The 20,141-nt window shown below is 42.0% G+C and overlaps 1 protein-coding gene, 1 long non-coding RNA gene and 2 other non-coding genes across 4 annotated transcripts in view; 1 reads left to right on the forward strand and 3 right to left on the reverse strand.

Annotated features, from left to right (window-relative positions):
* Positions 1-11,169, forward strand: part of shank1 (SH3 and multiple ankyrin repeat domains 1) — a 53,346-nt gene extending 42,177 nt beyond the window's left edge. Inside the window, exons 19-26 of the mRNA XM_015011163.2 lie at positions 1,967-1,975; positions 2,189-2,215; positions 2,315-2,371; positions 2,515-2,630; positions 3,247-3,367; positions 5,193-8,643; positions 9,350-10,240; positions 11,006-11,169. Coding sequence (XP_014866649.2) covers positions 1,967-1,975; positions 2,189-2,215; positions 2,315-2,371; positions 2,515-2,630; positions 3,247-3,367; positions 5,193-8,643; positions 9,350-10,240; positions 11,006-11,093 — 4,760 coding nt within the window. The 3' untranslated portion in view covers positions 11,094-11,169. The remainder of the gene's footprint in view (positions 1-1,966; positions 1,976-2,188; positions 2,216-2,314; positions 2,372-2,514; positions 2,631-3,246; positions 3,368-5,192; positions 8,644-9,349; positions 10,241-11,005) is intronic.
* A 6,278-nt stretch (positions 11,170-17,447) lies between these two features.
* On the reverse strand, positions 17,448-18,665 carry LOC106932443 (uncharacterized). Its single transcript, XR_001421274.2, has 4 exons — positions 18,568-18,665; positions 17,956-17,995; positions 17,718-17,761; positions 17,448-17,545 (listed from the first exon to the last, which is right to left on the reverse strand). It is a non-coding gene; the product is annotated as an uncharacterized LOC106932443 (long non-coding RNA).
* On the reverse strand, positions 17,827-17,918 carry LOC148158117 (small nucleolar RNA SNORD88). Its single transcript, XR_015764136.1, has one exon. It is a non-coding gene; the product is annotated as a small nucleolar RNA SNORD88 (small nucleolar RNA).
* Positions 18,067-18,157, reverse strand: LOC148158118 (small nucleolar RNA SNORD88). The gene has a single exon (XR_015764137.1). It is a non-coding gene; the product is annotated as a small nucleolar RNA SNORD88 (small nucleolar RNA).
* Positions 18,666-20,141: the final 1,476 nt, after the last annotated feature.

A 20,141-nucleotide genomic window follows, 5' to 3' on the forward strand; every position in this document is an offset into this window, starting at 1 on the left:
TCTAAGTGAAATGATTCACTTAGGGAACCATTTGCCTAAGTGAATCATTTAGGCAAATGATTCACCAACTCACTTGCCTAAAATGTTGAGTAAAATATTTATTTCCTCATTTAAAAAGGGAATTTAAGTGTTTATTTGCACCTTTAACGTGTTTTTTATATTGTATAAAAAGACTTAAGTGGTTAAATGAAAAATCTGCAGAATGTGATAATTTATCAGGTTAATCGATTAAAGAATGGAATAATCGATTACTAAAATAATCGTTGTGCGCTGCTTTGTCTTGGTCCAAAACATAAAATCTTGATTCTATCAGGTTTGTAGTTGAGGAAAAATAATATAGCAGTGTATAGGTTTATTTGTGCAAAACACTAAAAAGTACATTTTTGCAAAGAAATGTGAATCTAAGTATGCATTTCAAATAATTGAGCCTAATTTGCGAGACAAAGTGAGGCTTGTTTTGTTCCTTGAATCAAGGTGAAAAGAGCAGGCTGTGTGACGATCCCCGTCAGCCGCTGCCATATGCTGATTCTGATGCTAATGAATTAATTTAGTTGTTCAGCTTTCTCACCTCTGTGATTGCTGCAGTGTCCCAGTTCACCTGTAAGTCATGCAGCAAGAGAACCAGAACATTAAAATGGAGATGATCCTGCAGCATCTCCAAACCGGCTGTAGTTTCTAGGAAAATGTTGCTTGGAGTAGCAATAAAACGTGAAAACCAAACTGCTGTCACACACGTGAACGTGAGGGTCACCTCAAATTCTTCCTCTCCACTCCTTTCTGCACTCCTCTTTTCACACCAGAGTGAAGATGGCACCAATCCAAGTTAAACAAAGGTTTTTGTTTGTGGCTCTCTCACTTTAAAGATACTAATAAATGTTTCCAGAGGTCGTCTAAGGTCAACCAGCCTGTCCAGATTTATAAAATCAAGAAAATTTGGTGTGAATCAACTGTGCTACAAATATTTTAGACACAAATCAGTTTTGTTTTTTATGCAGGGTACAGCATGTAACTTTTATTTTAAAAAAGGTTTTTACATATTTGTTAAAACTGTTGACAAAACTGGTCCTTAAAAAAAACATGTGAAAAAATTTATTTTCTCCTCCTCCGCCATGAGCTGCTTTTGCCGTCTGAAGAAATACACAGCTCTCGACCAAAAACAACCAGTCAGAGCCAGGAGGCGGGTCTTAGCGTTGTCAGTCAACCTCATGTACTCGCTGCTAAATGTGCTAATTTAGCAGTATCTGTAATTAAGTTACAGTATCTGTAATTAACTTACAGATACAGGAAAATCGTTTATTCGTCATCGGTAGCTACGCTAACTACACCACTGGCTATGCTAGCAGCGAGCAAGAGGCACACAGAGGGATGATGGACAGCACTAAGACCCGCCTCCTGGCTCTGATTGGTTGTTTCTAGATAACACTATGAGAAGACAAAGAGCCTGATTTTTGTTCCCATAGATTATCTCATACTGTCACAATAGCGATACTCTCATAAAAAAATAAAATATTTTTATAAAAGTTAAACACTGCAGCTTTTTTAACTCTTAAATGTGAAACTGTTTTTTATCTTAAAATTATAACTATTACATTTGATTTTGTATATGTGGACAGGCTGGTTGATGTTGGATGACCTCAGGAAACATCTAAAAAAATCTTTAAAATATGTTTATTTTAAAGGTAATTCTTTAAATTAAATTTTTAAAAAGTGTTTTTATCTTTATAACATCACAAACAGCTGACTCCATATTTCATCATGTAAATGTGGACAAGCTGGTTGACCTTTGATGACCTTATGAAACATTATTTTAGTGAAATTTCAGCTCCACAAAAGTTTCACAGAAACGTATTTTAATTTGAAGAACCTGTCCAACTTCCCTCTGGTTCTGTTCACTGGGTTAACCAGTAACTCTGTTTTTCCTCTCTCTCTCGCTGCCGCGGCCAATGGGATCGTAACCGTCTGACAGTGGAGAGAGGTGGGAACCCGTACCGCTGTGAACGCGCAGCATATGCGTCTGCAGCCTATTTACTGTAACATGAGTGTGCATTCTTGTGCTGCGTGGGTGTGATTGTGCGTTTTTCACGGGGTGACTCAGTCCGTTCGGCTCTGGGGAATATGATTAGTATGCGCTGTAACGACGCACTTTCACTCCTGCCAAAACTTAAGTCTCCTTTTGTCCTCCTTCCAGCTGCTACCCCTTGGAAAAAAAAATCAGGTACGCTCCGGTGCCTTCCCCCGGTTAACGATGACGCCTCTTTATCTGTCCAAAATGACTCGGCACTCTCACCGGCCTCGTTTCCTTCCTCTCTCCTAGAGTTCGAATCCTCACAAGTTTCAGAGAAGAAGAGGACAGTCTATCAGATGGCTTTGAGTAAGGATTCTTCTCCCATCATCCGTTTTGTCGTCTTTTCCTCCACGCTTCTACCTGTTTTATAGCTGTCCGTTTTTCTGTTTCATCCCCGTTTGTCTCTTCTGTCTCTCTATTTTGCTTCTTTACTCCTTTTCCCCTCTCAGATAAACTCGATGAAATTCTTGCAGCGGCTCAGCAGACAATCAGCACCAACGAGGCGTCCGGGACACGGGGACAGGGGCCGAAGAGGGACCGGGGAAGAAGTTTCTACGGCAACGAGGTTTGCATCGCGACATCAATTTAAAAAAATGAAATCGCTGCTCTTTGGATCTGAACTGCCAAACTTTACGTATGAAATTCATCTGAAATGTTTGCACTTTTTCAGATGAAGTAGAGAAAAAAACTGATTGTAATTTGTGTTTCTGAAACGAATCCCTAATTCTGTAAGCACGTCTGCTGCTTTGCAGACTTAAATTTCAAAGCAAGTCACAAAAGAATGAGACGATTGTGAAAAGGAAAAATGCTACTAAAAAGAAATCACAATTTAGGAGCAGCAGATTTAGGGTGAGGATGGATGGATGGATGGATGGATGGATGGATGGATGGATGGATGGATGGATGGATGGATGGATGGATGGATGGATGGATGGATGGATGGATGGATGGATGGATGGATGGATGGATGGATGGATGGATGGATGGATGGATGGATGGATGGATGGATGGATGGATGGATGGATGGATGGATGGATGGATGTTTTAAGTAAAGCTTCATTCATTGTCTTAAATGTTAAACCTGGTTGCTTATGAGTTCTAGCAGCCGTTAGCGATCACTAGCATTTTTTAGTGTTTCCTCGCGGTTGCTAGCTGAAACGCCTCAACTCGTGTCATTGCAGCCCAGCTACGCGGACCAGCCTGGGACGGGGATGATGTCGGGTCTGGGACTGGGCTACGAGCGAGGCCAGTACGGCCCGGGTCACGGCCCTCCGCACGGTATTATGCGGCAGAAATCCATCGGTGAGGTTGTCTGTTTCTTCCGTCTGCCCCTCGTCCGCCTGTCTGTCCGTCCTCTGGTCCAGTAGACTCTGACTCTGTCTTGTCTGTGGCCCACAGTATGTACTTCACCTGTATCTGTACGAAATCCTTTAGTCGTTATCTGGTCTGTTTCCCAGTTCTGTTTGTGTGTACGGATTATTTACGAGTAGTCAACATGTGAATCAGGAAGTCGCACATCACTGAATAAATCCCAGCAGGTTGCAGATAAATTTCACTTCACAATATTTTATCGCATCTTTAGCAATCCTGCATCCTCTTATATACCCAAAATGCAGAGGTGGGTAATAACTAGTTACATTTACTTAGTTACTGTAGTAACTTTTTGATATAAAATTACTTTTAGGAGTATTTTTCCTGCAGTACTTTTTATTTTTAGTTGAATAATATTTGTAAAGCATCTTACTTGGGTAACATTTCTGGACTGAGTAACTTCATTACTGCCTGTAAGTATTAGTTTCATTGTTTTTTGGGGGGGGTTTTGCTTCCTGAATCAGTTATTTTTTTGTTATATTTTTATTTGTATTGTTTCCCTGTTAGTATTTAAACTGCTACAATATGGAGATAAATTTTGTCTCTGTCTGATTACATAATTCTTAAATATCAGACGTTATGATCTGTTACTCTGTCCTTGAGTAAAAACATGCTGCAGTAGTTCTACTTTTACTTGTGTACCGTTTTTGGGTACTCTGCCCACCTCCGCCAAAATGTGACAGTTTTTTTTCATGTGATGTTTGAAAGTTTTAGTTGTAAGCAACAATATAATTTCAGCAGTAATAAAATAAAACACAATATCAAGGACTTACTCATGGAAAAGTGATGAGATGTTGGAGAAATCAATATAAGGTTTGGTTGTTTTGAGTTATGGTGTAAATCAGCCCTGAATTTTTCACCTAGCAACTTTTGAGTTAGAAGTAAGATGCTGACCCTTCATAACTGAAATGAAAAGTACTTTCCAAGCACTTTTACACACAGAATTCCTTTCAAAAGTATTCTTTAAAAGTCTTAAATTTGAGCTGGTGAAACCTACAAACATCCTGTTTTCCACTTCACAATTATGCCCTATTTTGTGTTTGTGTGTCACATAAAATCAGAATAAATGCATTGAGGTTTGTGGTTACAACATAATAAAATAGTAAATATCACAGGAACGCACTGTAGTTGTCTGCTTCCATGTGAACAACAGATCATATTTTACCATTTAACGCTGCTAGTTAGGCCTGGCATGGTAACATATTTTACTGGACAATAAATTGTCCCAGAAGTTATTGCATAAACAATAATATTGTTGTTTTAAGGCCATTTTCATGCAATATAAAGGTAATGGCATAATAATGCAGGAAGGAAGATCAATAAACTTTAAATTTTAGTGAACATTTAACACTGGAACTGGAGAACATTTTAAATATCCAAAACAAATAAACAAAACAACAAATAAAATGAATAATGAATCCTATGTAAGCAAACTTGTCTTTCAAAAAAGGCACCAAACTAAAGAACCGGTAGAAAGAGAAAATTGATAAATAATGCAAATGAAAATGATTGATCTGTTTTTAATTATCATGTGAATAATTGATATACTGTTTATTGCAACAGGCTGAGTGTTGACTCACTTTTTGTTGAGGAAAAGTATCACTGATTGATTTACATGCTTCTAACTGAGGAACTGAGGACAGACTTTCTTGGGCAGGCAGATTCAGACAGACACTCACGACTTTACTTATCCAACACTTTTTTGTTTAATAGCTGTTAATTTTCTGGATTGTTGTTTGTGAATCCTGCACTGCAGGCGTGCCTGAGGAGGAGAAGCAGTTCCTCCATCCTCCTGCGATGAAGTTTGCGCGGAGTCTGTCGGTGCCTGGTCCGGACGATATCCCTCCTCCTCCCACCACGGCTCCACCGGAGCCCCCATTCTCCTCCGCTCCACCACTTGGTTGGAGAACAAAGTTGTCCCAGCAGCCCTCTGTCTCCATGTCCCAGTCAACATCCAGCTCTGCGCACTACCAGCCCTTCTCCCAGCCAGGGCACCTGAGCCAGGGTGGCAGGGAGAGGGCAGGTGGTCCCACCTCCGGCCCAGCAGCAGACCACGCCACACCGTACGTTCACGCATCTGCCCATACAGCTCAGAGTAGGACTGCGTCGCGAAAGGTTGCCTATACTGGGGAGCCTGTTGGAGCTGGGATTGGGGCCGGCACAGGCACTAAACCAGCAGGCCTGAGGAGAGGCTACAGCACAGCCGTACCCCCGTCCAGCATTGCTACTGTAATGCCCCAGCAACAACAGACTACCCAGAGTCAACCCCAGCGGGCAGACCGCAGCACACCTGGAGCAGGTGGCCCTAAAGGTGGGGCCAGGAGAGGCAAGGGCCCTCTGGTGAAGCAATCCAAGATAGAGGAGCTGCGTCTAGGCCAGGGAAGCCTAGGGAGCAAAGACTCGGTGGAGAAAAGCTCCATTCCTATCCCCACCATCATTGTCAAAGCTCCCTCAACCAGCAGCAGTGGACGGAGCAGCCAGGGCAGCAGCGTGGAGGCTGACGTCCCCGCGTCAGGGGAGATGGGTGACACAAAAATGCCTCACGGGCCTCCTCCGTCCACTCCTGCTCCACAGCCACCTGCTCCACCTTCCATTCCAGCACCACCACCTCCATCTTTGCCTTCTATTAGAGCCCAGGATAATCTGGACTTTACCAGCCAGTTCGGGGCCGCCATTGTTGGTGCGGCTCGCCGAGACAGGGAGAGATTCCTCGAAGCCCGACGCAAGAGTGCCTCCTTGTTCATGTCTGCTGAGGAGGATCTGAGTCTTGGGATGAGCGAAGCGCTAGGAGGAGTATCAAGAACTCAGGTGTCTCAGCAGCAGCTAAACACTCAGCCTGAAAGCTCGTCAACACGATTGCGCCCTTCCAAGTCAATTGATGAGGGCATGTTTTCTGCAGACACCTTTATCCAACACACCCGGAGTATGCCTCCAGCCTTCGGCCTACCGGAGTACTCCTCTACGGCCCTGGATTATCAGCCCAAATCTGTGCCTGCTGATCTGTACACAGCAGCAGGTCGACAGCCAGCGCCCTCCTCCAACACCACTTTTATTCATCCTCTTACTGGGAAGGCGCTCGACCCCACATCACCTCTGGGCCTCGCCCTGGCTGCCAGGGAGCGTGCTCTGAGGGATGACAGCAGGATAAGGAGGGGAACGGAGCACCTCTTCACCCGCCAGATGTCGAGCGTCGTGTTCCCTTCGTCTGCTGTCACCTCTCAGCCAGTTTCGTCCACGACGCAGTCTTCGAGCTCTTACCTGGTGACCTCCTCTTCTCTGGCAGCTACCACACCCACAGTCGGTCGCCCACCCTCACCCAGAATCCTCCGGGGAGTAGGGAGTACTTGGGGGGAAGAAGGTGGGGAGCGGGAGCGGGAAGGGGGAGGCGCTCGCGAGGGTCTTAGAGTTCGGTTCTCGGAGGACAAAACTGTCCACACACACCACTATCAGTCTCAGCCATATCAGCCGTCTTACAAAGAGCGGGAGAGGTCGCGGGAACGGGAGAGAGACCACTCGAGGGAGAGGGACATGAGGAGGGCAGAGCAGGCTGCTGAGAGTGGGCCCCCGCAGCCCCGAAGACCCTCTTTTCTCAGGATGGAAAGTCAAGCCGATGCCTATATGCTGTCTCTCACCCCTCCCTCTCCTCCACCAACCATTACCCAGCAGGCTTCTGGAAGCACAGGGAGCGGTATGATGGTCCTTCCTCCTCCTGCCCCTTCAGTTGACGCAGACGATGAATTTGTTTATGCAGACCCCCTCCCTCCTCCGTTAGAGTTTGCAAACAGCTTCGACAGAGGGGGATCAGGATACTCGCAACACGCGATGCTTTCCAACAGCCTGATCCATCGGCAACAGCAAGTCCCTCCCCCACCTCCTCCTCCACCGCCTCCGCCGCCCCCGCCACCTCCTCCCCCTCCTCAGAAAGAGCATTATATAGGTGGTTTTCCTGCCCACACACCTCTGCCCTCTCCCCAGGCAGGAGACTCCACTGCATCCAGCCTCACGTCGTATGACAGCGAAGTGGCAAATCTTACTCAGTCTGCACCTTCCCCTTCACAGACATCACCAAATCCTCCACCCCCTTCCTCACCCTCAACTCTTCAGCCAGCCATGGGTCTTCCTCCTCCCCCTGCAGTCTCACCTCCACCTCCCCCTGGAGCCGGTTCCTACCACAGACCCTTTTCAATGTCTCACCACCTTTACAACAGCACTCATGCATCCGGGCGATCCTCACCAACACCTCCCCAGCATGCAGTTGCACCACCTCCAGCTTACCGAGGTCCCCCAGCTCCATCCTCCACCGCTGCCACGTCCGTCCCACATAGGGGCACCGCCTCCCACGCAACGACCGCTAGCTGTGCTGCTACAACCACCACTGCTGCCACAACAAGCACCTCCACTCAGCTTCATCAAGATCGAACACACCCTGCTCATTCGACATACTCCACTACCATCACAGGACGGACAGGCAAGCACCATCGTCCTCATCCCACTGCCAAAAAAGGAGAGTCCCAGGAAACGGTTGTGGACTCTGGGATTGAGGAACTGGATAGCCGCAGTAGCAGTGACCATCACCTGGACAGCATTTTGGGCCTAAGTGGGGCTGGTGTCCGAGGAGACAGACTGGATCGGGGAGAGAGACTCGGGGTTGGAGGTCCTGGGCGAATGGGAGGAGGTGCAGGAGAAACAGAACGAGGAGGAGCGGACTTTCTGGAGTCATACATGAGCTACCTGGATGGGCAAACCTTTGAGATGCAGAATGCGACGGCGGCAGCTTCCACCTACCCAAAAACCAGCAGGTTTAGAGAAGGTAGCCGCGCTGGTGACTCGCATCGACAGACCAGCACCGCCCCTGCATCCTACCACTCCCACAGGCAAAGAGATGGGCAGGTAGAGGATGACGTAGAGGAGGGACTCGGAGACGACGAGAGTGGTCAAGACGGGTATGGGATGAGGGACATGCAGAATTTGTGCCGTCCCACGTCTCCATACTTTGAGAGGCCGCGCACTCCTGAGATGAGACCCCTGTGGGGCGACGGTCAGATGAGCGGTGATATGGGGAGCCAGTCCGGGTCGCTTTTAGAGGGGAAGAAGATTTACCCCCCTGCATCCAGTATGAAGCCAAGCATTATCACTGAGCTGAGCAGCAAATTGCAGCAAAGAAGTAAAGACAGCTGGAGCAGCCACAGACCACTGAGCAGACACAGGTTGGTAACGTCGTCATATCACATTACTGTTAGCATCGTCACTGCTTCTTCGGATTTCTAGAGATTCTCCTTTCCAATAGATAATTGGTATCTTAGGTATATCTAGAATATGTGATATCACATTCCTTACAGAAACTCAGACTGTATTAAGCAATTACAGCGGCTCATATATTAATCGAGAGAGTGCATAGCTCTGATTGGCCCCACATAACCGTTTATTCGCGAGCCTTCGAATGTAGCATGGCTAGCGGTAAAACACACTTCTCTCAGTCAATAAATGCACTGTTGTAATTTCTTTATACACTCCTCCGGTTTTTGGCAGGTATGTGATGTCATGAAAATGCATCTTGGGAAGTTAAAATGTCTTGGCACAATGCTACTTGATAATATATTGGCTGGCATTTGCAAAGCAGCCAATCCAGGAGCGCCATTTGCTTTCCTTTGGCCTGATTGGTTGTAGCTCCTAAATAGACTCCATTGTGTTTATTAATGCATATTAATGTATATTTGCTGTTTGAACTTTTAAAACAGGCAGCTATGAGCGATTTTAGAGGGGATCTCAACTATTTGTGGATTTTAGCTATAGGCAGGCGGCTGTGGTACCTTTCCAACACCTTTAATAACATAAATATTCTGGAATTCATCTCACTGCTGTCTGATCTCTGGGTTAGTTTTGTGTTATCTTTTTTTCTGCTTCTGTTCACAGATTCTCTGAAGACTCCGCCTCCGCTCTGAGCCCGCCCTCAGTCCGCTCCCAGTCTCCATCTCCAATCTCTTTATCGCAGCCGTCTTTATCGCCGTCCCCAACCCCGGCCTCCCAGTACCCAAACTGGGGACGTTCCCCATCTCCTCAGCCTCCAGCCGCATCTCAACCTCCGCGCTCACATTCTCCGTTGTCCCCGACGTCGTACTCCCCTTACCCTACGTCTCCCAAGCACAGACCCGTGTACCGGACCAAAGCGCTGGAATTCCAGTTCATCCCCAGTAGAGAGTCCCGCAAAGCAGAATCACACATCCTCCAGCGCCGACGAGCTCCGAGTCCGCTCATCTCCCAAACAGAGAGGCCCAAAGTGGCCCCACCCCGCCCGTCGTCGCTTCCCCTTCTCCCCACTTCACCCCTGTACAGTGCAATCTACGACCTCCGCGGTTCAATCACCCCACCGTCACCTGGGAATCCTCTTGGAGACCCTTACTTCTCACCCTCTCCTCCCCTTTTTGCCCCCTCTGGAGCCCCTCCACCTCCAAACTCCACCTTAGTAGTGTCGCGATCCCTTTCTCCGACTCATTTTCTGTCCGGGACGTCGTCTCCGCCCCTGCACCCCCACCCGCCGCCTACCTGCCTGAGTTACCCCCACTTACCGCCGCCTTCCCCCACAAAGCCTTTCGCTTCCAAGCCGCTGCCCTACTGGACCAAGTACGATGTTGCAGACTGGCTGGCGTACCTCAACCTTGGCGAGCATAGAGAACGGTTTCTTGATAACGAGATTGATGGCACCCATTTACCCTCTTTGACCAAGGAAGACTATCTGGATCTAGGGGTGACGAGAGTAGGACACAGAATGAACATAGAGCGAGCCCTAAGGAGTGTAATGGACAGGTAAGGTTACGCCTGTCTGTCTGGAGTAGAGATGCACTGATCCAATATTAATATCTTTATCCTAATATTGTATCCCTAGACTGGGTAGACAATGTGCCTGATCCATAAGGGCAGATCTATTCAGTCTAGTTCTATGCGTTATGCTCTGAATAACGTAATGCTTTATTAGACCTGCCACAATAAGGATTTTTCTGGATGATAAATTGTCCCAGAAGTCATCGCGATAAACTATAATATTGTTGTTTTGAGACCATTTTCAAGTAATACAATTGTAATAACGGCATAATAACACCAGACAACATTCTCAAAGATCAATTAACTTTAAATTCTGACGGAATCCGTTTCAATGGGAGAAAGCCAAGTCGGAGCAGAAGAGAGATGATAATCAGAGTAGCATGGAAAGGCAATGGCCATTTTTAAGGGGCAACACAAGATCAATCGATTGGCTGCAAATGGCTCCCAGGCTTCACTTTGAACACCCTTACTGTAAACAATTGAGCACCAAAAATAATTTAAACTATTAGAATCTAAGATTAGTCAAAAAACCTTGAATAGTTTCATGTGTTTGTTTTTATTTATTCTGCCCTAAACTCCCAAGGAAAAGGGAAAATCCATTTAGTACTTTGGACTTATTTTCACAGATAAACAGCGCCCTCTTCCTGTTTTTGTTGAAATTCATTCTGTAGAAGATGTATGTTTCCCTTTTTTCTTTTAGGCCCTGTTCTAGGATGAAATGTATTTTGTCCTGTGTCTCTCTGTCCTCAGGTTGTCCAGCAGCCCGTTCCCCATTTCTGTCCTCTCTCCTCGGGAAGGGCAGCCTGAGAGGAGGAGGGACGACGGGAGTCGGAGCTGAGGCCGCGAAGGAGGAACAGGGAGGGGCTGAAGTCCATGTCGGAGGATTCACACAGATTTCACACGGAAAAAAAGAAGAGGATGAAGAGCTGATGATCTGTAAACCCGCCGGCTGGTGCTCCTTGATTTACATCCATCCAAACACAACCACAGCAACACAATCTAACTAAACCTCCTCTCAGTGAATACACGAGGGTCTTTATGGCAGCAAATTTCAGATTTATTAACTAGAACAATCACAAAGCAGAGGGTGCATTCGGTAGGGCTGCAGAGGCAAGTCCTAACAGCTGATTGGTGGTTTTTGTTCAGGTTTGAAGATGAGAGGATTCAGATTTTAGCTTCCTGTGAGGAACATGTCTGTGTGTCAGAACGTAGAAAGGTGTTTTTTAAAGAGCGAGGCTCCGTGTGCTTTATTTCACCGTAGAGTCATGGTAAAAACTAAACACACCCTTTTATTTTAAATGTCAGGGGATAAAATAAGTGATCTGGTCTTTACCAAGTTAAAATCTGCAGTTTTCTCCTCGGTTATTAACAACTTCCACCGCTCTGCTAGCACAAAATTTCCAAACACATGTAGGTTCATTTCCTTTGCGGCCTTCTCGTTTCCAAAAAACAATATTCCAACAAAGGCCGTGGGTGTTAACAGGTGGTTTTTGATTTGAACGCACTTCCGACTTAATTTGTTTGAAAAAATATATTCTTTATTTCTTGTAAAAATAGCGACAAAATAATTACCAAAAATGTCCTACAACTTAGTCAAAAATGAAAGTAAGTATGATGTTTCAAGTACAAAAAAATGAAAAGTGAAAAGTGAAAGTGGTCAAAAAATCATTTACAAAAAACCTCCCATCCACACACCAAACATTTGCCAAACAATCGCTCCACTCAGCACCCGGTGTGTTTTAATTACTCAAATTAATGGGAGGGTCTAACCAATTACCAACATAATCTAATCAATTCAAATATACAAATTAACTATAGATTTTGGATCTAAACTTAACTTAAATAAATTCTAAACTTCCCAAAATAGAAAACTAAATTAGTAGAAGTTACAAGTTGCAAACATTACATAAATGGCCACCACACTTTCTACATTTTGAAATATCTCTGAATGTTTTAACTTGAAGCAATCTGCAAAGTTGAAGTAAAAGTAAATCTTGTTTATGAATTTAGAAATCATCTGTTTTATGCATTTAATGGCTTTATTATTATTAGGGGTGGAAATCTTTTACTTTCTCATGATTCGATTCAAAATGATTATTCAAAAGGATTTCAGTTTTAATCTGTAAAGACTGGATTTACTCCAGGCTACTTTGCAAAGCAGAATGACACATTAAAGTACCTTTTTCACTTTTATTAAGTTTTAAATATAGGTCCATGCTTTTCTTTGTTTTGTTTGTTTTGTTTTCTTCTACATCATGCTGAAGCTTGTATGTTCTGCAGCACCAAGCTAACAAAACTGGACTGTCTTTCCGTCCTTCAAGTCCCACAAAAGCAGTGAGGGTGTATTTATTTTTAATGTGGAATGTTTTGTTTAGGTTAAATTTATATAATTTAAAAGGAACCTATTATGCAAAATTCAAATTTTGCTTGTTTGTGTACTTTCATTTGGGTCTCAACTGCTTCTAGAAACAACTCAAGCACTTAAAAAACTACACCCAGCTGCTTTTTGTTTGGAAAATGATCCGTTTCCATTGTTAAGTCGCATTCAGCAAGCAAGGCACTGTTACATAGCAACGCAGCACAGATCCAGCACATTTGGTCAGCTGGTTTTACTGCTGTATTCCCTGTACAACGGCTGCTGGAAAAGAGATGGAGCTTTTTGTGGACTTGCCATTCAGAAACCACTTGCTGCATTCTTGTTGGTTGTGCAGGAGGCTCAACTTCTGCTTTTCGAAGATGTACGGTTGTACAATTGGACATTTGTTAGCAGTGATTTTCACATACAACTGTAAATGTTAAGTTAGGGGCGTGGCCAGCAGCAGCTTGCTTGGATTTAAAGTGACAGGATGCCGTAAAACAGCTCACTGTGAACTGATCAGACTAAAATCTCATTATCTAAGAATGATTTTGTGCAAAAAGTTTAATTAACATGTTTTGTTTGGCAAAAATTAATTTTCAAGTTGTGATTTTGGACCTAATTGGACCTTTTTTTCTATTTTGTTGACTTACCATTCATAAACCACTTGCTACATTCTTGTTGGTTGTGCAGGAGGCTCCACTTCTGCTTTTCAAAGATGTACAGTTGTACAATTGGACATGTGTTTGCAGCCATTTTCATGTGCGGCTGTAAATGTAAAGTTGGGAGACGTGGTCAGTAGCAGGATTTGAAGTGACAAGACGCCCTAAAACAGCTCAAATAGGCAAATCTGACTAGAAAAAAATATCATTATCTAACAATGGTTTTGTGCAACAAACCTATTTAACATGTTTTGTTTAGACATAGGTCTGTCCTAATCTGTTCAAGGAAGCATAGCAGGTCACCTAAAAGAACTTGGTAAAGTCCAGATTGTTTTCTTTTTACTTCCTGATCCATGAAACTATAATCGGATGAGGTTGTACTTTCTTCTGACAGCAGCTTCCTCGTCTTTCCGAGGAGTCCAGGGAGCAGACCGGTGTCTTCGCTGTGTGTGTGTTTATCTGGCTGCGATTGGTCACGTCTTGTTTTTTACCTCATCGCCTGTTGGGCTCTGTCCTCACTGCGGATCCTGTGTGCATTTTTTAATTTTTCCATAATAACTATTTTTCATCTTATAGCGACGTACGTACAGACTGGTCACTGTATTACAAATTTGTAGCAAAAATAAGTGCCCAGACCTACATCATAAAAAGAATAAATGGCTAAAAAATAAATATATATATATAAATATATATGCACACAGTCAGGCACCCATGTTACTGTTATCCATGCCTGCATGCATACACCAACATGTAGATAAACACAAGCACTCTGTGTTTGTGTCAGAGTTTATTTAACACCTTATATATAAAGACGCAGAGATCCGAGACGCACCTGAGGATAGACTGTGCTCTGGATCCAAGAGAACGCGAAGAGAAATCTTTTTCTTCCGGAGAACAACTCTGCTCAGACCTTCTGGGACGAGGGACACTTGAAAGGAGACGGGAGGGGTAAAAGAAAAACTGCCATTATCTCCGTCTTTTCCCTCCCGGTCCTCCCTGCTCCTTCCAGGAGTGGCCTTTCTCCCCCCTTCCTCCCAACGGCGAAACCCAAGAGAGAGAAACGCTCAAATCAAATTTTAATACTACGATTGTTCTTACAGTTTTTAAACTTTAAACGGGGAAACACTGGAACTGCTGTTGATATGAAGAGATTTGTTGCTACTGCTTATCGTTACTATCATCGTCCTTACTGTTATTCCAGTTTCTTCCTGCGCGGGCTCAGGTGGTTGACTGCTGTGGAGACGCTGAATCCTCTACATTGTTTTAAGGTGAAAAGAAGCCTCGCGGACATAATGTGAAGCACATCGATGGGTATATTTTCCCTTTATTATGTTGACATGGTAACTTTAAAAGCCTCAAACTTTGCTTTTCTCCTTCAAAGTTTATTCAGATGCTGTATCGATGTAGCAACTGTTACTCTGGGGAAGCCCAGGACATGTCAGTGATAGAAATTCAGTATAGCTAGCCCCTGTTATCAGATCTGTGTGCCATGTTTTTCATTTTACTTCTCCATCAGCTTTCATGGCACATTAACCTCTGAGATGGAATATAAGGGCTCTCTCATGACTTCACGCTTTCACTTCTCCTGCTGCTTTCCGAGTCCGAGAACACATCGATGCATCCCATATGGGAGTCGCTCTCCCCTCTGCTGTCTTTCAGTCTGGTTTTGCAGAAAAAAAAAGGTTTTCATGCATCTTGTTGCACATATTTTCACTCTGTCGATGTGAAATTTGCAAATGATTCATTTTTGTATCTGCAGAAGGTCAGGGGGAGATTATCTTAGAATGCATAAGGAAATAGCAATAAGGACGATGAAAATAATGGTCATTAAACACGGTTTAAGATGTAAAAAAAAAGTCTCAAAAGTTCTACAGAATCTCTGTCTTCCAAATACTGTTTATCATGAAGATGTATTTATTTAACTGTTCTGCTTTCTATACAGTTTGACCCGTTCTCTGCATCTTAATGATCCAAGCTCCGCTCTGGTCGTTCTCTTTGCTCACGTGCGTCGGTGTGATCACAGTGAATTATTTCTGTCATCTTTTGCATCAGTAACTCCTTACAAGGAAATCTGAGTAGCAACGTGTAATACAGGCCAGAACTTCGGTGGTACCAACAGGAAGCTCCGACTGTCCTTAGAGGTGACTTAAACGGCGCCTATAGGTGAAGTACCAACATGGAATCAGCTAAATTATCAACAGCAGATTCTTCCTTATGAATGCCTGGTTCACACGGCAAGATTTCAAACCTATAAAACGCTTCCAGGGAGGGTACCATTGGACACCTGCAGGTTACCTAAGGGGAACCTCTAACCAGTTTTCTGAAATCCAATCCTTACCCCGCCATGCCCTGCATGCTTTAGGTGCTTCTCTGTTCCAGAACACCTGATTCAGACAATTGAATGACCTCTTCTGCAACCATCAAGAGCTGCAGAGGCCTGTTAATCACCCACAGATTCAAGCCAGGTGTGTGGCAGAAGGGAAATACCTAAAACAATGCAAGGCAGCGGGCCACTGCTCTAGGTCACTTATTGGAACCTATGGAGTTCTTACAAGTCACCTTACGGCCGTGTTTACGAGCCATCTGTGGAGTTCATTGGGGTTATCTTATGGCTACTTACAGTACCAAGTATAAGGTACTTGGAGACGGTACCAGTAAGGTCCACATATGCATAGTACACCTAAAAGTTACTTAAGGGTGTTTACTGGGAACTTATGGACTGCTTACAAGTTACCGATGGGGGTAATTGTGACGTGTCTGAGTTCATACGGGTTACCAAGGGACCTGTGGGGTAACTTCAAGGGTCCTTATTTAGTACCAAATGGAGTTATAGGGTTCCACCCTTCATTTCATTCTCTCTTCTATGAGTAATCAGACATTAGCGTTTCAGGTTGTTTTGGGGGGTTTGTAGTTTTTATTTATAAGATGTAATGCTAACCTTACATTTCAATGAAAAATATCTTAGAAACTATTTCTACCCCCATCAGTACCCTGGAGCTTCTCATTGTATTACACGTTGCCAACAGCGTTTCTTGGTGAAGGTAAAAGTTTTTATTAAGCCTGTTCAAAGCCAGATGTTTCTATCAGATCTGCAAAATGTTCATGTAGTGTAAATTTAGCTCAACAGGAACTCATCTCTCTTCTTTTGTGACTCGTGAGAAAATATTCTGGACCTTTTTTTCTGGATTTCTTATTTAAAACTAGTAAGTGGCTCACATATCAGCTGTCAGGGGTTAAAGGTTACAATCTGAGGGGAATCGGTCCGACTCTATAGAAAGCATTTCTTTTCCTTTAAGAGATCTTTAAAAAAAATGAGAGTATGAACTGAAGAAAGGTATCTTACAGAATATATATATATGTATATGTGATATGCATATACACACATTCATATAAATATATATGAATTTCAAATGTTTTAAGAGATAATAAATTGTTAGAATTATAATAAAGATAAACAAAGCTCTAGTTTATGGTGGTTTGTGTTCCTGTGAAGAAACATTTTGCTTTTCAGGTTTTTTGTCTTCAACCTTGCAGATGCAGGTAAGCCTGAAACATTTTTATCTACGATAATTTCAGTTATTTACAGAAAAACATCCGACTTCTGAAGTGTCATCAGTAAATAAATGGACGTTCCTACCGAGTGTGGAGTACTAAACAGGTAATTTGTAAGTTTGTGTAAGAATATAAAAATAAGATGGAAGAAAAATCTTTTATGCTTAAAATTCCTAAAGAACAAATTTGTGTATGTATATATTTTTTCACAAAATGACACCAAGTACTAGTAAGTCAGATCCGTTTTTCTTGTCGGTTTGGAATAAATGTAATTTTACTTTTCCACCCCACACAAAAAATATTCATCCTCTTGACAATTTGTTTTTATATCCTAAAAACTGAAATATTTGGCTTTTTAAAAATGTTTAACAGATATTTCTCTAAAATAAGTTGTCCTATTTTCAAAATGTCGTGACACTTGCAGCTCTTAAGTTTTGTTAGGTTGTAGTTTGCAGAAATACATTGTTCTGTAAAAAATACTTCCTCAAAAATTAAAATATAAACGTAATTAACCTCGTCTGCACTAGTCAACTACTTCTGAATTTAAGTTCCCATCAGGTTTAAACCTAAATTTAAGTAGCTGAATATTGGCGAATACATAAATGTACATAATCATACAAAATTTCAAATCCAAGTTTTATTTATTGACCAATCAGCACATCAAGTAAAACTGGAAGAAATGTGCCGCAACTCGGTGAGGAAGTCTGCAGGAATAAGCATCTGAAAAGAAAAATTACAGCAAAATTAACTTTCAATATTCAACAAGGAAGCAGATAAAATAATTTAAATATTGTTTCTTCAGACAGAGCTGCACTTTTTCACCAGAGTTTTATGAGCCCAGTGCAAATGTCACAAGAAATTGGAGAAATTCAACATGGATTTTAACACAAACCTCTTCAATTACTCGTCTTTCCGTGTTTCCAAGTGATTCAAACCCTAAAAATAAAAAAGAAACGTGTAAGTTTGAGATTGTAATCCTTAGGAGGACGTCATGAAGTCATTTTCTCCTCAGAAACTCTGGCTTGTCAAGGCCAAAGATGCACTTCTGTCTCCATACAGACTCAGAGCCCAGTGCAAGTCATCAGGGGAGAAGCTTTTAGATTCTCATTGGACTTGAATGTTTGACCCACCTAGCAGAGTCCATCTTCATTTAAATCATTTCTGCATTACCTACAAATGAAAAGAGGACAGAGTTAACTCTATGGTGCATGATCACTTAAGCTCAACAAGGTTTAGCTTTCATTTTCCTCAGAAACTCTGGCTTGTCAAGGCCAAAGATGCACATCTTCTCCATACAGACTCAGAGCCCAGTGCAAGTCATCACAGGATGGTCGAAAATGGTAAATAATCACAGAAAACCGTCATTTAAAGCGAACAGAGACTAAAAATCGCTCGCGTTTAACTGGCACTTCGAGCATAGCATGCTAGCAGCTTATGCTAAACACGTGGAGTCAGCTCCACGTGGTTGAAAACCAGTCTCCATAGAAAAACTCAAATTTTATATGTAACTACCTTCATAGCGCGTATTATAAACCCTGTGAGGGAGAGGTTGTTAAATTCACATAAAGACTTAAGTTAAATTCGGCTCACAATTTATCCACCAAAGCATTTAGACTTTCGGGAAAAACATGCGAAAATAAGCCAATTTACGAATGATGAGTAACAGCTGGAGACTCGCTAAAAACTTTTTATCTTACAGTGAATATTGTATAATATTTCTGATCTAAGTAATGCTAATTTACCTCCTCGTCGAAAAGTGAACCGTTCCCCACTCTTCACCAACAGTTACTGACCGGTTATAACGGAGGCTGCGCAGTTTGACTACTGGCAGCAACGTAACTTCCGCTTTACTTCCCCCTGGTGGACGGGAGGAGGAAATGGAGATTTACCCTGAATAAAAATAAAACAAATACGATTTTTGAATTTCCACTTAGTTGTATTAATTTGAAATCAATAAAAACATACAGCTCCACCCTCCTGTAAATAATTACATAAAAACAGATGAGTCTATATAAGTAGCAAAACGTTTTGCTATTTATATTTATTATACATTTATTTATGTGGATTTATATAATTTATAGTGTATATATTTAGAAATTTTGAAATAAAAATTGCAACAAATATACAAAAAAATCTAATCACTTCTTGTGGATGTTGTTTAACTGTTTTGATTTTAAACAAAACCAAAATACTAAATTACTGCTACTAATTAACATTTTTACTTTGTATTTGATCTATTTTATTTATGCATTTATTTTTTGGAACCAGGGGAAATTAAATAACTATTTTCATAGGATGTTATGCTACATCACAAGTCTGAAATCTTTACAACCTGCAGAGACTATTTTATTTGCAGGCCAGTCAACTAACCTTCTTTTAGAGTCACAAAATCTCAAGACCTCTTGAAAAAGAAAACTTACAAGTTTAGATAAATATCTACCATAGGAATTTTATTATTTTTAAAGAACCACTATATTATTTATATTTTTAGGATTGAAATTAAAATATGAACTTAAAATTAAAGTTTTTAGTCTGTGGACTAGAAAAATAAATTCTAATCTCATGACAAAAAACAAATCTAAATATATATATTTAATATTTTTTAGGGTAATTCTTGGTGGAAATTCAATGCAAATATTGCAAGAATAAGCTGAAAAATTAGTAAAGACCTGCGATTGTTGTTGATATATAAATTTACAAACATTTGCTGGTCGTTTTTCATTTTTAGCCAAAGCTATAGGACCAAGGAGCTGCAGGTATCAGTGACAGATATCTAATTTTGCAGCAAATAAAAAGAAACAAATGTAGAAATACTATCTAAACGGTTGAATTTTTATATTCTGAAAAAATAGCACATTTATGCATAATTTATATAATTATAATACCATGCCCTGCGTTTAAACACGGCGTGCCAGTGTTTATATGTGAAGTTACTTTTTCTGACCACCAGAGGGCGCGCTCTCCCGCTCGAATATAAAGTCATATTCAGTAAATTAGAAGATGCTTCTGATGAGGCTCGTTAGCTTTATTAAAAGTACCTTTGGAAAATTATATTCAATCAGGTATTAAAACTACTTTTCATTAAGCCCACATTTCTGCATGTTTTTTAATTAGTCTGCTGTAATACTAATTATAATGTCATGTTTTTACAGCGGAAAATAATTGTAATTTCCAGGAATAAAGGCTTGAAACATCAGTTTGTGTGGTATAAACTTAATGAATTAAGCTACTGAAATAAATTAAAATTTATTGATTATGACCGTATATTAGAATAATTAACATTAAACAGAAGTGAATGTTCTGTATTATAATGTTG

Source organism: Poecilia mexicana, unplaced genomic scaffold (genome assembly GCF_051168715.1).
Source record: "Poecilia mexicana isolate PSO_F unplaced genomic scaffold, ASM5116871v1 scaffold_8, whole genome shotgun sequence".
Taxonomy (NCBI): Eukaryota; Metazoa; Chordata; class Actinopteri; order Cyprinodontiformes; family Poeciliidae; genus Poecilia; species Poecilia mexicana.